Source organism: Phyllosticta citriasiana (genome assembly GCF_038021145.1).
Source record: "Phyllosticta citriasiana strain CBS 120426 chromosome Unknown IWZ02scaffold_7, whole genome shotgun sequence".
NCBI lineage: Eukaryota > Fungi > Ascomycota > Dothideomycetes > Botryosphaeriales > Phyllostictaceae > Phyllosticta > Phyllosticta citriasiana.
The window spans coordinates 266,212-280,793 of NW_027117284.1; the positions used below are offsets into that span (position 1 = coordinate 266,212).

The following is a 14,582-nucleotide window of genomic DNA, read 5'->3' on the forward strand; positions in this document are numbered from 1 at the left end:
GGATTCAATGGCCTGCAGAGTCACGGTCCTGCCCAGATGCGGAGTTGCGCCGGAGGTGACAAAATACTGCCGACGTTCACCGCCCATGACCCGCTTCCTCGTCCAACCCGGCAAGAAATATTTCCAACATTACTTTCTTTGCAATCTCACATTCGCCATGGGGGTCGCAATCGGAAAGCGGAAGCGCACAGAAACGAAGAAGCAAGCTCCGAGAAAGCGCGTACAGTCACCCACCCCGGAACCATCAGACTCTGAAGATGTCCGCGACGCCTTTCGCCGCGCGTTCGAAGCGCAATTCAAGCCGCTCGAGGGCGTGAGTAAATCCGAGGACAAAAAAGCAGAATCGCCAGACGGCAGCGAGAGCGAGAGTGGAGAAGAGGATGAATCAGAACAGGGAGACGGCGAGGACTCGGAATGGGGAGGAATTTCTGAGGACGGGAAGAACAACCAAGTCGAGGTTGTTGAAGTCTCCGGGCCTCGCTTCAACGAGCGCGTAAGCAAGGATCAACTCAAAGCATTCATGGTGCGCTTCTCCATCTCTCCCTGTGCAGCCGATGCTAACACGGGATCCAGTCTTCAAAACCACCATCATCAGCCACCGCTCCCAAGCCGACCCCTGGCAAAGCCGCCAAAGACGATGCGCCCTCAGACGACGAGGCCGAATCCGCCAACCTAAAAAACGACCTTGCACTCCAGAGACTCCTCCAAGAATCGCACCTGCTCGACGCGTCATCAGGCTCGATGCTCGACGGGCCAAAGGGCAAAAACCGGGTCAAGGCGCTGGACCTGCGGTTCCAGTCGCTGGGCTCCAAGAACTCGGTGCTGGCGCAGGAAAAGATGCCCATGTCGCACCGCAAGGGCATGGCGTCCAAGGCTAAGGGCCGCGAGCAGAAGCGCCGTCATGATGCCCGCGAGAACGGCATCATCCTGGAGAAGGAGAAGAGGGAGGCCAAGACGGATAAGAGGCGCGAGAGGGGCGTTGGTGGGCCTGCCGTCGGCAAGTTTAGGGGTGGAATGCTGAGTTTGAGTCGTAAGGATGTGGCGGATATCGTGGGTGGGGGAGGAGGCAAGTCCAGCGGCAAGAAGGGCAAGCGGAGGTAGTGTGGATGGTTGTCTTTTGCGAGTGTGTTTGAGTCTTGAGCGCTCCGGGCCCTGATACCCCTCTGTCATTCCGGTTTGTAGAGGAATGAGGCAGTTTTACGTCAACATTTGCGAGAAGAGCGAAAGGCTAGTCATGGAAAAGATATCAATCAAAAGTCCCGCCGGATACACAGTGTGTTCACTTGGTTTGAATTTCACCTTGCTCGAGCTCAAGTGAAGAAATCATTCCAACGTCTTCACTGAGGAGAATATTTGTCAAGTGCTGGAGTCTGAGGCGAGTTTGGGTTTGGACTTGGCCTTCAACCTCAACTCCGAGCCCTTGAAAAGTTGGTCCAGTCAAACGAATCTCATGATTCACCATGTCAGGAAGCATTCCCTCTCAAGCAGCACCAAAAGTAATTAATCTCGACCCGTCAAACCATTTTCGACTGCAGAGGTAGGTCTATCGGGTATTCGTGACATACAACTCAATCCCTCATTTCCCTCTTTTGGCTGACAAGTCCTGCGACCATCTATCTGTTCGTCGAAGACGCGACATATTCCTCCTTCCCACCCTCAAACCGTTGGTAGCACCATCCGCTTGACGCCAGACCACAAAGTCAAACCTAAAAGTCTACATCATTCCATGCAGCAGAAGAAGAAGAAGCTATTCCGTTGTTCGCCGTTCCGGTTAAGATACAAGGAGAATAAGAGCAGAAGCTGTGGGAAAATCCACCCCGATTGTCGGATGAAGTGAGCATCAAATTATTGTCGGAGCACGCAAGACGTTCTTAGGGGACATCCGCCATGGCGGCGTCAGGGGCGTCGTGTTGCACCGTGTGCTGCGGGACGGACGTGTTTTGGTGTGGCTGAGGGACGCCATTTTCCTTTGCCTTTGACACAAGCGTAGCCGTTTGCTCAACAGAGCCATTCAGCTCGGTCTCGGGTTTAGTTTTGATCGATACCGGGGGAGAAGGCAGCTTGGCCATGGGCTGCGCAGCCTGCTCAAAGCCATCCGGAGAAATCTTTTCTTCTTTTTCCTGGAACCCATCGACCCGAGCGGGGCTGCTGGGACCGGCGGGAGGGCTGCTAGCTGCAGCGAGGCGGAGCTTGTCGATGCGGAGGGTCACGACGAGGCTCCCCTTGTTCCTGCCGTCGATTTCATCATCAAAGTCGTCCTCGCTCATGCCGTTCGACTCCTCGGCGTCATCATTCAGCTGCGGATAGTCGTCTTCGTCATCTCCACCTTCCCAGTCATCTGCATCGTCCTCGTCGTCCATCTCGTCAATGCTGTTGTATCCGTCAATATGCTTGCGATTGCTGCGCTGGGGCACATTTCCAGTTCGGGCAGCAGCACGACCCGCTCGCGTTGATCGGCCAAGTGCGCTGGGTTCGTCTGTGCCGGACCTGTCGTAGTCTGCGCTGCCAGGAGTATCGCGATCGGCTCCACTCAGAAGTGATTCCCCATAGAGGCCACCAAGACGTGACCTAACCTGACGACCGCTAGCAGTGACAGTTGGTCTCGATTCTGTAGGCGTGCCGCGGCGGGTCGAGCGGCGAGTTGACAGGGCGTCCGAAGCGTCTTCCTCCTCCTCGGAGAATGTGTACCTCATCCGCTTGCCGCGAGTGCGGCCTTCGTAAAGAGAAAAGCCTGGTTCAGGGCGAGCAAATTGAGCCTTCCGAGCCATTCTATACTCGCGCCTCTTGCGCTTCTGTCGGTTATGTCAGAATATGTTCAGCGACGTTGGTCCGCAGGGGCTTTGGTCTTACCTCCTCTGTGGCCTCAAAACGAGGGATGGCTGCAAGAACTCTCTCGCTCAGCCGGCGAGAAGCCTGAGAAGTCTCTTCTGACAGCTTCTTTGCGACAACTCTGAGCTCATCGATTGTACCAGCAATGCTCCACCATGTTGTATTGACCTTGCCAGGCTTGCTTTCGCGATACAGACGGAAAGACGTGTCGTCCTTGCCTTCGATCAACCAGTATCGGCGCTTGTCGCCATCGACTCCCCATGGCTGCACCGACAATGGCTGGTTCAAATCGTCATCATGGCGCGATTGTTTGTAAGATTCCTTGATGGTGGTACTGACAGCCTCTGAACCATGGAGACTCCACAATATGATGGCCCGCATAACAGACAGCTTTCAACGCGTTAGCAATCCCGGCGACCATTTCAACAACGTGCTTACCCGCATCTGCGTTGTCATGGCGTTGAATGAACGTCCACCGGACAGAGGATTGATGCCCCGCCAGGCCCGCGGCCACTGGCTCCTGTACGTAGACATGGCGTCCTCAAGCGCACGACCGTAGTGTCCCTTTCTGTGTACACATCAGCCACGTGCTTTGTTTATAACCCCAAGTGATAGCTTAGGCATTTGACCCTGCGGTGCGACGGAATATGGGCGAGAGACGTACTCGACGGGCTTTTTGCGGTTCAATGCGAGCCCAAGCAGGGCGCAAAGCAGGCTCTCGACCTGCGGTGAAGGAACCGGGTCGACGATGCCCCTCTCAACGTCTTGGGGTCCTAGCTGGGGACATTTGGGAGGGAAGACATCGTTGAAGCGCGAACGGAACATTACAATAAACTATGATGCGGTATGTCAGGTTAGCTGAAGCATTTTGCAACGACGACGCGTTTCTCGCGTCAATACGTGTCAAATCGCGCCTCGCACTCACAGCGATATCTGGATTGTCGGCCAGAACCTCCTCATGAGGTGGCGACGGCGGGCGTTTCCTCTGTGTAGGTGGGCTCGCTGGTGGTTGCGCGTCGGCTACAGCGCCCTTCTTTCTCTTCTTTCCGTTGGGCTTTTTGAGGAATTTGTCGAGCGGACCGACAGCAGGCTGAGGCTCCTCATCGCTTGGAGGAGGCGACGACAGCACCGACGAGAGCTCCGAGTCGCTCATGGTGGCGGTGTTGTGGGGAGGCAGTGGATGTGAGGTTGGTGGTTGTGGAGGTAAGGATGAGGTCGGCTTTGAGCACAAGTCGAGAACGCACCGGACTAATTGGAGCACCACACGCCAGCCAGCGATAAGATTACATGATTGGCTTGTAGGGCCCAAGGCTTAGCATATGAAAGGCATGCATATGAATAGCCGTGTTTTTCAAAGCTCATTCGGTCATTTCTACAAAGATGGTCTACAGTTGCATTAGGGGCTGGTTCTCTTTACATAGCCCATCTATCCTGGCGTCTAACACCTTTCTTGATGCTTCATAGGTGTATGGTGACGATCGACAATCTTGCGCGCAGTCATAGTCCGTCGCACGCAGCCCAGACTATGCCTACGAAAGCCTCCCGCTCTTTCTCTTATGGATTGCGTTGAAGCGCTCTACGCATCGCCAACTTGGTGAGGCGATGATGCTCTGCTGCTGATTTTCGTGGACAGGTGGAAGCGCCTGGCGCCCAGTAGCCGAGCGCCCAAGATCCATCAATACTACTAGCGGCTGTCCCTCGTCAGCAGTTTTTTTTTTTTTACCAAACTCTGCGATCCCGTAAGCGTGATGCGCTTTGTGATGAAAAGACCGTCACATTGATTGGTGCAGGATTCGTCGCTTGCTCGAGCTTGCTGAGAACAGGGCATGTGGTTGGAGTGCGCGTTTGCAAGCCGTGTCTGCACTGGCAAAGCTTAACGCACCATTGCTTTTTTTTGTTTTTGCAGCGCATTAGTGAGCGCGTTGGATCTCAATGTTGACAGACTTGATATTTGGAGTCGGGTGGAACACTTGTGGGCATCCTCCTCAAATCTACATCCAGAGTCTACTGGCGACGACAGCCGGCGGTAGCGAGGCCGTCCCTTTTGACGGCCACCATTTAGAGCTGGCGCAAGATTCTGCTTGCACTGTCTTGATTGACGATGTGGGCGGGCAGATTTGACGATCCTAGATAATCTTGCGGTCTTGGGCCTCCTCGGCAAAATTGCGACCGATTTTCGTTCCACAACGCCTGCCCCAGGAGTCCTGATCCTGCGACAAGCAACCAAAGGTCGGCCCCAAAGGACAGATGGAAGTTCGTAGGAGAGAGACAGCCAAAATTAGAAATACCTGGAAGCTTGTGCTTTGTTTTGACGGACGTTATGGAGCTGAGAAGGACGAAGGACGGACAGAAAGAAAGAAAAAACTTTGTTGGAGAAGCAGAAAAAGCCATTAAGCAGAAATGTGAAAGCCTGCTAACGACTTGAGCGTCTGGTGATGGTCCGGTGTGGTGTCATGAGGTGTTGTTGTAGGCGATCCCCAGTCGCGATTTGATGCCCGTCTTGAAGGATTCTCACCACTCTGGTGGATAGACTTGCAACATTCTATGCAATTTCGCCCCAGCTCTTTCTCCACAGCACTAAGAGGGCTCTACGCTTCGTTTTTTCATTGCTGATGGCAAAACACTTACTGGTGGTGAGAGACCGAGTCAAGGCGAGCAAAGAGACGGAGAGCACAGAGGGGCAATCTCCTGCAAATAACCGGCAGTCGATGATTGAGCTGCACAGTACTGGCGTGGTGGGCGCTGGTGGGAGGAGAAACGGTCGAGAAGCCTGTGGAGAGGAGGTTGGAAGGTGGATGAGGTAAGACGCGGCGCACGGGCCACTGGGCTTCGCTTCCGACCCAGCATCGCACACCCCATCGACGAAATCTTATCCGCAGGACGACTCACTGGAACTCGACGCACGACAACACCACCAGCAAAGATGGTCAGTCACGCCCCTCGCCCCGAACGCTACGCACATTGGACTCTTCACGCTTGATGGATCTGGCTTTCCGGGCTCGGCTTCAGGCAACGGAACGGTAGCAGTCGCCAGCAGCATGCGGAGCTTCCTTGAGGCGCAACACAATGTCGAGACGGGCGCAGAACGCAGGCTAACAGCCAACAGGGTCGCGTTATCAGGAACCAGAGGAAGGGGTATGCTCTTCGATCGGACAAGGCATCGAAATAACGAAATTGCTAACGTATGCAAAGCCGCGGCTCCATCTTCACGGCCCACACCCGTCTCAACAAGGCCCCGGCCAAGTTCCGCAACTACGATTACGCTGAGCGCCATGGCTACATGCGCGGTGTAGTCAAGGAGATCATCCACGACCCTGGCCGTGGTGCTCCCCTCGCCAAGGTCGTCTTCCGCGACCCCTACAAGTACAGGCTCAACACCGAGACCTTCATCGCCAACGAGGGCATGTACACTGGCCAGTTCATCTACGCCGGCAAGAACGCCAGCTTGACCATCGGCAACGTCCTCCCTCTCGGCTCCGTCCCCGAGGGTACCGTCGTCAGCAACGTTGAGGAGAAGATGGGCGACCGCGGTGCGCTCGGCAGGACCTCCGGCAATTACGTGACCGTCATTGGCCACAACCCCGACGAGGGCAAGACCCGCATCAAGCTTCCCTCTGGTGCTAAGAAGGTCGTCAAGAGCTCCGTCCGTGGTATGGTCGGTATCGTCGCTGGTGGTGGCAGGACCGACAAGCCCATGCTCAGTACGTAACGGTCCAAGAAAAAGGTGAAGAATCCAGCAGAGCTAATGACGACAACAGAGGCTTCGCGTGCCAAGCACAAGTTCGCCGTCAAGCGCAACTCGTGGCCCAAGACCCGTGGTGTTGCCATGAACCCCGTCGATCACGTAAGTTGTAGCGGTCACGTAGATTGGGACCAGGAAGCTAACGATCAATTGTACAGCCTCACGGTGGTGGTAACCACCAGCACATTGGTAAGGCGTCGACCATCTCGCGCTTCGCCGCCCAGGGACAGAAGGCTGGTCTCATCGCCGCCAGGAGAACCGGTCTCCTCCGCGGTACCCAGAAGACGAAGGAGTAGATTTGCGGGTAGCACATGGGTTCGGGTGTTCTTTTGCTGCGGGTTCGGATTTCCTGGGGGCTTCTTTTACCCTTATGTCCCGGGAAATAAAAATCATGGTTCACACGAGCTTTGCCCAGCGAGGCCGCGCAATGGGCGCGGGAGGAATCCGCGCGCCACGGGCGGCGGGGTGGTGGAGTGTACGCGTGCAGTTCCAGAAGCAGGCAGGTCGAATGAAATAGCGTCAAGACACACACACACACACACACACACACACACACACACACACACACACACACACGCACGCACGCACGATCAGCTTGTCGGATAATTTGCAGGTGGTCCAAAAATAACGATGCCCAAACCAGCTGGATTGTGCAGTAGATGAGACAAAAGGGGATTCAGGTCAATCGCGTTTCAGACGGGCGACTGGCAGGCGACGCGCCGTGGTCCCCCTGCTGGCAGTCGTCGAATCGAGGGCCGTGAAGGGGCAGGGCGAGTCTCCATTCTTACGACAGCAGCTGCCAAGCCACGCTTGCTCGTGCCAGATGACACCGTGAGCGAACGCGCGGTTGACCAGGCCCTTGCTCCTGATCGGCTCGGCGTGAGAGGTTCGCTGGTGGCATTTATCCTGGCCGCCAACCGCAGTCTTCCGGCGAGGTTAAACCAAAACCTACCTTAACTTTTGAAGGCCACTCGCCACTTCCTGCTCCCCATTACTTACATTCGTTCGTTCATCTCGTCGTCTCTTCTCTCCTTTCATTGCTGCCCGCTCTTTGCTCTCTTCATCAAGACGCCTGAAACCTGCGCATCGACACACCCTTCCACATTGCGCATAAATAGTCCGCCCGCCGAAGCTCCAGCAGGCCACCACCGGTGGAAGCGAGCCCAAGGAATCCGCCCAACACCCACGTGTACCGTCTTCTCTTCATCTCCTTCAGCGACCATCTCATTGTTTTTCCTTCCATCCAACACCGCCACCATGATGAACAAAAAGCTCGACCGCTTCAAGCAATGGGCCGGCGAGCGCATGGGCGCCGAAGCCAAGACAAACACTTCGGACGATTTCAAGGCCCTGGAACAGGAGATGACTGTCCGGTCCGATGGTAATGCTTTCCTACCGCTGCGGCGTGGTACATTCGCTCATGTGTGGACTCGCAGGAATGGATAAGATGCATAGGTCGATGACCAGCTTCGTCAAATGGTTGTCCAAGCGCAATGACGGCGAGGACAAGGAAAAGTACACCCCCGCGGCATTTCTTGGTTATACCATGATTAGCCACGGCGAAGACTTCGACCCTGATTCAGAATATGGTGGATGCTTGTCCGGTAGGTTTTGATACATCAACCATGCGAACGCTGCTCAACGTCATTTAGCACTCGGTCGGGCCCACGAGCGCATTGCCCGCACCCAAGAAACCTTCCTCGCCGACGCGACCGCCAGCTGGCTCGAATGTCTGGAGCGCAATCTCGCTCAGATGAAAGAGTACAACGCGGCGCGCAGGAAGTTGGAACAACGCCGGTTGGCCTACGATGCTGCATTGGCCAAGATGCAAAAGGCCAAAAAGGAAGACTTTCGCGTGGAGGAAGAGCTCCGAACTCAAAAGGTCAAGTACGAAGAAGCCAGCGAGGACGTCTATCGTCGCATGGAGGATGTAAAGGAGTCCGAAAGGGAGAACGTGGACGATTTGACTGCATTCCTTGAGGCAGAGCTGGCCTACCATGACAAATGTCGCGAGGTCCTCATGCAGGTCAAGCGCGACTGGCCCGCCAGGTGAGTGATATCAAATCAAGAAACAAAACATTCAATGACACAAACTAACATGTTGCAGGATCGCTGGGTCTTCGGGGCAGAGCCGCCGCGGTCCCAGGTCTCGGTCAAACACTGCCCACTCTTACTCTGACCGTTTCAACACTGTTGAGGAAGAGCCACCAATGCCCGAGCCAAGGCTGACGATTCCCAAGCTCGGAGGCAGAGGTGCCTCGCCCGGACGTGACTTTTCTGGTACCGAATCGCCCCGACGACCATCTGTCAACCGCACTAGCACAATCGGCACTTTTGAGGGACCACGTTCGGCGCGAGTGGACGACTCTCCAAATGGCATGCCCCGGCTGTCCCGGGTGCCGACCGATTCATCCACCATTGCAGCAAGCCGCAACCAGCTGAGGCCCGTCAGGAGCCGCAATGACGAGTACGAAGAAGAATACAACCGCAACTCGAGCAGAATATCTGTCAGAGACCGATCCGTTTCTCCAGCACCATCATCTCAAGGAAGCCTACCTTCTCGATCTGCAAGTTGGGCCTTGAATGACCCTGGAACACCGGGCAAAAAGGGTCCGCCGCCGCCGCCGCCTTCACGATCGAAGAAGCCCCCTCCGCCTCCACCTCCCATGAAGAGGAGCACCTTGGGATCCTCCGAGGTATCCCAATACTGAAAAGTCGCTTGCGTGAATCTGCTGGAACACGCGAAACCGCGACAAAGTGAAATCAGATTGGAAGGCCAAGGAAGATTGTTTGGACAGACAGTGTAATGGAAGGTTTGGCTCAAGGCCGCAGGACGGTCCCCCGTCTGAATGCATTTTCCATGGACTTTGCCCTAATGGACAGGCGGAATCGCACGGATATTGGCAAGGTCACATGATCTGGCAGCAGAGGTTCAAAGCGTCCAAGTTGTACGATACGTCAAACACAGGTTATCGAATGGAATCGTCTGGCATGAAAATGGCGTTGTGAAATAAATGGCTGGCAGCTTTGTACGTAGCAAGGTAGTGGAAACGTAGCGAGGTAGTGGAACTCTGATTCCGTTGGCATCCGCTCGGCGCTTCGGCTTGGGTGGCTACCTTACCAACGGCCAAGGCAGGCGATGAGAGCTGGCCAGATGCTAGGCGATGGGAGCTGCATGCAGGACGAGGACGATGGGATAAGATGGAAATCAATCGACTTTGTGCTATTGTGTGTCGCTGAAAAGGCTGTGGACTGGGGCGAGTCACGTGCACACCAAGGCCAGGCTGAGGTGGCTCGGAGGACGGGCGCCCCGTCTCTGACCTGGTAGGTTCCTTCACAGCGCCCGAACCTCACGTCCATCACTTGTCGCATCGCGGGTCTTCTCGTCAACCCCCATCAAGCCCACCCCGAAGTTTATCTCCGCGCATCAACACGACCTCCACGACGCGTGCAGCTTCGTACTGCACGCCCGCGCCTCCCTTCACCCTCCATCCGCTCTTTCCACCTCTTCGCCTCCCTCCCTTTGCAACGCGGCAAAACAGCGCTGACGCCTACGTACCTTGGTCTGCGTCCCCGGCACTCGTCCGCTGCCCGCCAAGTCGCAACCTACCCATATTCGCGGCGCACGAGGATGAAATAAGTCCTGCTCCATACCCGTCGTCACACCTCCCAATCACCTCGTCCTTGGCGCCATCGTTGCGCTGACTGGTTGTCGGCGCGTCTTCCACTGGTATTCGAGACGCGCCCATCTCCATCATGGCTTCAGTGCAACCCACATCCGGCATGCCAGGCCCTAATCAAGGCGGCGTCATGGCGCTGCCTGCTGGCATCACCAAGGAACAAATTCAAAGCACATACCTGGTACGCCATTGCGCCTATGCCTTGCAGGACTAATGCGCTGACTTTTTGTCCAGAAATATCAGCAAATGAAGCAGAATAACGTTCGAGACGACGATCCTGAGTTTATCAAAGTGCGCAACATCCTCCAAGCTGTCACTCAGCAACAAATGATTCAAAAGCAAAAGAGGGCATACCTGGAGAAGCAGCAGATGCTGCAACAACAGCAACAGCAAAATGGCACGGCCCACACTGCCAACGGCTCACAGGTTGCTTCCACGCCAACCGCCAACGGCTCAATAGGTTCCACTGCCGGATCAGGATCCAATGACAATGGCATGAACCACGCGGCGCAGCAAGCCGGGACGGATGGAAAACCTGCTCAAGGGACCCCAGGACCAATGATTAACGGCTTCACGCAGCAGCAAATTCACTTGCTGCGCCAACAAGTCGCCATCTTCAAGCGTCTGTCCAAGGCTAGTTCCCTTACGCCTGACATGCAACAATCGCTCTTCCCTTCGAAGCAGGCCACCAAATCCCCAACTCCAGCAGAGGCCGTTGCTGCCGCTGGACAAGCATTGGAAAAGCCGACAGAAACTAGCGACAAGGAGGAAGACAATGCCCACAAGGGTTTCAAGACTTTTACTGACCCGTACACTCTGTTTGACAAGACCATCAGCTACTCCAACCACACGCTTCGGGAAAAGAGGCCCATCCTTCCGAGTATCATGCCCGTCGGTGTCGATGTCGACAAGCTGCGCGAAGAACGCGAAATCATCCTTTACAACCGCATTCAGGCACGGAAAGAAGAGCTGGAGTCGCTGCCCGCAAACGTCGGAATATGGGACACGAGCAAATCTGACGCGCCGAGCGACGAGCATGCCAAGAACCTAAAGCTCAAGGCATTGATCGAGTACAAGAAGTTGTGCCTTCTTCCAAAGCAAACCCAACTTCGACGAGAAATTGGCAAGCAAATGCTGTATGCCGATAACCTCGCCATGACAGCGAACCGGGCTATGTATCGGAGAGTCAAGAAGCAGTCGTTGCGGGAAGCCCGAATCACTGAGAAGTTGGAGAAGCAGCAGCGGGATGCTCGCGAAAGCAAAGAAAAGAAGGAGCAGAATGACCAACTCAAGGCAGTCATCTTGCGTGGTGAAGAAATCTCCAAGGCTGCAATCAACCAGAAGCACCGCCTTCAACGCCTGGGTCGCACTATGCTTCAGACTCATCAAAATATTGAAAAGGAAGAGCAGAAGCGCGTGGAGCGGACAGCGAAGCAGCGTCTGCAGGCTTTGAAAGCCAACGATGAAGAGACGTACCTCAAGCTGCTCGGCCAGGCCAAGGACACTCGTATCTCTCACTTGCTCAAGCAGACGGACGGCTTCCTCAACCAGCTCGCTGCCTCAGTCAAGGAACAACAACGAAGTGCTGCACACCGATACGGCCAGGACATTGCCAGCGAGCCGTCAGATGACGAGGACGACGCCTTGGATGAAGACGACCCTCAGAAGAAGTCCAACAGGATCGACTACTACGAGGTTGCCCATCGCATCAAGGAAGAGGTTACCGAGCAATCATCGAATCTTGTGGGTGGCAAGTTGAAGGAGTATCAGCTCAAGGGTCTGCAGTGGATGATTTCGCTCTACAACAACAATCTCAATGGAATCCTCGCCGACGAAATGGGACTGGGCAAGACGATTCAAACCATTTCACTCATTACATATTTGATTGAGAAGAAGCAACAGCCGGGTCCATATCTTGTGATAGTACCACTCTCGACTCTGACCAACTGGAACAATGAGTTTGAAAAATGGGCACCGAGCGTCAAGCGCATCGTTTACAAAGGTCCGCCAGCTCAGCGACGAGTTCAACAGCAGCAAATTCGCTGGGGCAACTTCCAAGTCCTCCTTACGACCTACGAATTCATCATCAAGGACCGCCCAATTCTAAGCAAAATCAAGTGGTTGCACATGATTGTTGACGAAGGTCACCGCATGAAGAACTCCAACTCGAAGCTGAGTAGTACAATCACGCAGTACTACACCACCCGTTACCGTCTCATCCTTACTGGCACGCCGCTGCAAAACAATCTTCCAGAATTGTGGGCGCTGCTCAACTTTGTCCTCCCCACCATTTTCAAGTCTGTCAAGTCATTTGACGAATGGTTCAACACGCCCTTCGCCAACACTGGCGGTCAAGACAAGATGGAGCTTTCCGAAGAAGAGCAACTGCTCGTTATTCGTCGTCTCCACAAGGTGCTTCGCCCATTCCTGCTTCGTCGTCTCAAGAAGGACGTCGAGAAGGATTTGCCCGACAAGCAGGAGCGCGTCATCAAATGCACCTTTTCTGCACTCCAGGCCAAACTGTACAAGCAGCTCGTAAATCACAACAGACTCATGGTCAGCGACGGCAAAGGAGGCAAGACTGGTATGCGCGGTCTGAGCAACATGCTCATGCAGTTGCGCAAACTCTGCAACCATCCCTTTGTCTTTGAGGAAGTCGAGGACCAAGTCAATCCTGGCCGCGGCACCAACGACCTCATTTGGAGAACAGCGGGCAAGTTTGAGCTGTTGGACAGGATATTACCCAAGTTTCGGGAAACCGGGCACAGGGTGTTGATGTTTTTCCAAATGACGCAAATCATGAACATCATGGAGGACTTTTTGCGCCTAAGAGGGTTGCAATACCTCCGCCTTGATGGTTCGACCAAGTCTGACGATCGGTCGGAGCTCTTGAGACTTTTCAACGCTCCCGACTCACCCTACTTTTGCTTCTTGCTCTCCACGCGTGCTGGCGGTCTAGGACTGAACTTGCAATCTGCCGACACTGTCATCATTTACGACTCGGACTGGAATCCTCACCAGGATCTGCAAGCGCAAGATCGTGCTCACCGCATCGGCCAAAAGAACGAAGTTAGAATCCTGCGTCTCATCTCTTCCAACTCGGTCGAAGAAAAGATTTTGGAGCGCGCCAACTTCAAGCTCGACATGGACGGCAAAGTCATTCAAGCAGGCAAATTCGACAACAAGTCGACCAACGAGGAACGTGATGCCATGCTCAGAATCATGTTGGAAAGCGCCGAGGCTGCGGACAACCTTGAGCAGGCAGAGATGGACGACGAAGACCTCAACGTCATCATGATGAGGAGCGAATCAGAGCTTCAGGTCTTCAGAGACATTGACGACCGCCGCGCCAAAGATGACATGTACGGTCCGGACAAGAAGTTCCCTCGTCTTTTGAGTGAGAACGAGCTGCCTGAAATCTACGTCAGCGACGACAATCCAGTCGTGGAGGAGATTGAGGAAAGCACCGGTCGTGGCGCTCGCGAAAGGAGACAGGTCAAGTATGACGACGGCCTCACCGAGGAGCAATGGCTCGAGGCTGTCGACAATGACGAGGACACGATCGAAGCAGCGATTGCTCGTAAGGAGGCGGCAAAGGCGCGACGTGCGACTAACAAGGCTAGGCGCCTTGGTGACGACGCCGAGTCGCCTGCTCCTTCCCGGGAGAGTTCCGAAGAACCTCAACCTCCAAAGAAGCGTGGGCGCAAGCCTAAGGTGGTGGAGAAGCGCAAAGCAGACGAGGCATCGCTTGACGGTGATGTGACGCCTGCTCCTCGCAAACGCGGTCGTCAGGCCAAAGTCACCGAGACGCTCTCAGCTGAGGATCGACAAGCACTGCAAAAGATTCTCAACAACGTGTACGAGGCGTTGAATGACTTGGAAGAGCAGCCGCCGCCTGGTGAGGACCTCCAACCCCGTGGCATTATTGACCCCTTTATCGTGCTTCCCGATCGAACCGACTATCCAGACTACTACAAAATCATTCCCCAGCCAATATGCATGGACCAGATCAAGAAGAAGATCAACAAGAAGGAATACCAGCACACGCGACAATTCCGAGCCGACATGGCACTGCTGTGCAACAACTGTCGCACATACAACGAAGACGGCAGTATCTTGTATCTTGATGCAAATTTGATCGAGGATACGTGTGTCAAGAAGCTCATGGAGGAGACGGCGGACTACCCGCAGTTCCAGGACTTCGAAGATGGCGGCCACAGCGCAAGGCCGAGCACAGGGCCGGTGAGCAGTGTAGGCACACCTTTGGCGAGTGGAGGCCGTAAGTAAATAACGACAAGACTGGGAGCTTCGCTGACATTACGACAGGTTGA

The 14,582-nt window shown here is 54.8% G+C and overlaps 5 protein-coding genes across 5 annotated transcripts; 4 read left to right on the plus strand and 1 right to left on the minus strand.

The window, feature by feature from the left end:
- Nucleotides 1–157: 157 nt before the first annotated feature.
- On the plus strand, nucleotides 158–1,101 carry IWZ02DRAFT_490670 (uncharacterized protein; the record flags this gene model as incomplete). Its single annotated transcript, XM_066769680.1, has 2 exons — nucleotides 158–523; nucleotides 574–1,101. The coding sequence occupies 2 exons, from the start codon at nucleotides 158–160 to the stop codon at nucleotides 1,099–1,101; spliced, it is 894 nt and encodes a 297-aa protein (XP_066622127.1).
- Nucleotides 1,102–1,484: 383 nt separating this feature from the next.
- Nucleotides 1,485–4,052, minus strand: IWZ02DRAFT_451916 (uncharacterized protein). Its single transcript, XM_066767551.1, has 5 exons — nucleotides 3,755–4,052; nucleotides 3,494–3,663; nucleotides 3,268–3,397; nucleotides 2,851–3,219; nucleotides 1,485–2,792 (listed from the first exon to the last, which is right to left on the minus strand). Exons 1-5 carry the CDS (start codon nucleotides 3,980–3,982, stop codon nucleotides 1,872–1,874), a joined length of 1,818 nt encoding a protein of 605 aa, XP_066622128.1. The 5' UTR covers nucleotides 3,983–4,052; the 3' UTR covers nucleotides 1,485–1,871.
- A 1,655-nt stretch (nucleotides 4,053–5,707) lies between these two features.
- On the plus strand, nucleotides 5,708–7,262 carry IWZ02DRAFT_451920 (60S ribosomal protein uL2). The gene is made up of 5 exons (XM_066767552.1): nucleotides 5,708–5,755; nucleotides 5,936–5,964; nucleotides 6,022–6,530; nucleotides 6,588–6,673; nucleotides 6,730–7,262. Exons 1-5 carry the CDS (start codon nucleotides 5,753–5,755, stop codon nucleotides 6,865–6,867), a joined length of 765 nt encoding a protein of 254 aa, XP_066622129.1. The 5' UTR covers nucleotides 5,708–5,752; the 3' UTR covers nucleotides 6,868–7,262.
- Nucleotides 7,263–7,828: 566 nt separating this feature from the next.
- On the plus strand, nucleotides 7,829–9,282 carry IWZ02DRAFT_433227 (uncharacterized protein; the record flags this gene model as incomplete). Its single annotated transcript, XM_066766274.1, has 4 exons — nucleotides 7,829–7,952; nucleotides 8,008–8,175; nucleotides 8,224–8,620; nucleotides 8,679–9,282. 4 exons carry the CDS (start codon nucleotides 7,829–7,831, stop codon nucleotides 9,280–9,282), a joined length of 1,293 nt encoding a protein of 430 aa, XP_066622130.1.
- A 1,045-nt stretch (nucleotides 9,283–10,327) lies between these two features.
- On the plus strand, nucleotides 10,328–14,582 carry IWZ02DRAFT_433228 (SNF2 family N-terminal domain-containing protein; the record flags this gene model as incomplete). Its single annotated transcript, XM_066766275.1, has 3 exons — nucleotides 10,328–10,432; nucleotides 10,486–14,530; nucleotides 14,578–14,582. The coding sequence occupies 3 exons, from the start codon at nucleotides 10,328–10,330 to the stop codon at nucleotides 14,580–14,582; spliced, it is 4,155 nt and encodes a 1,384-aa protein (XP_066622131.1).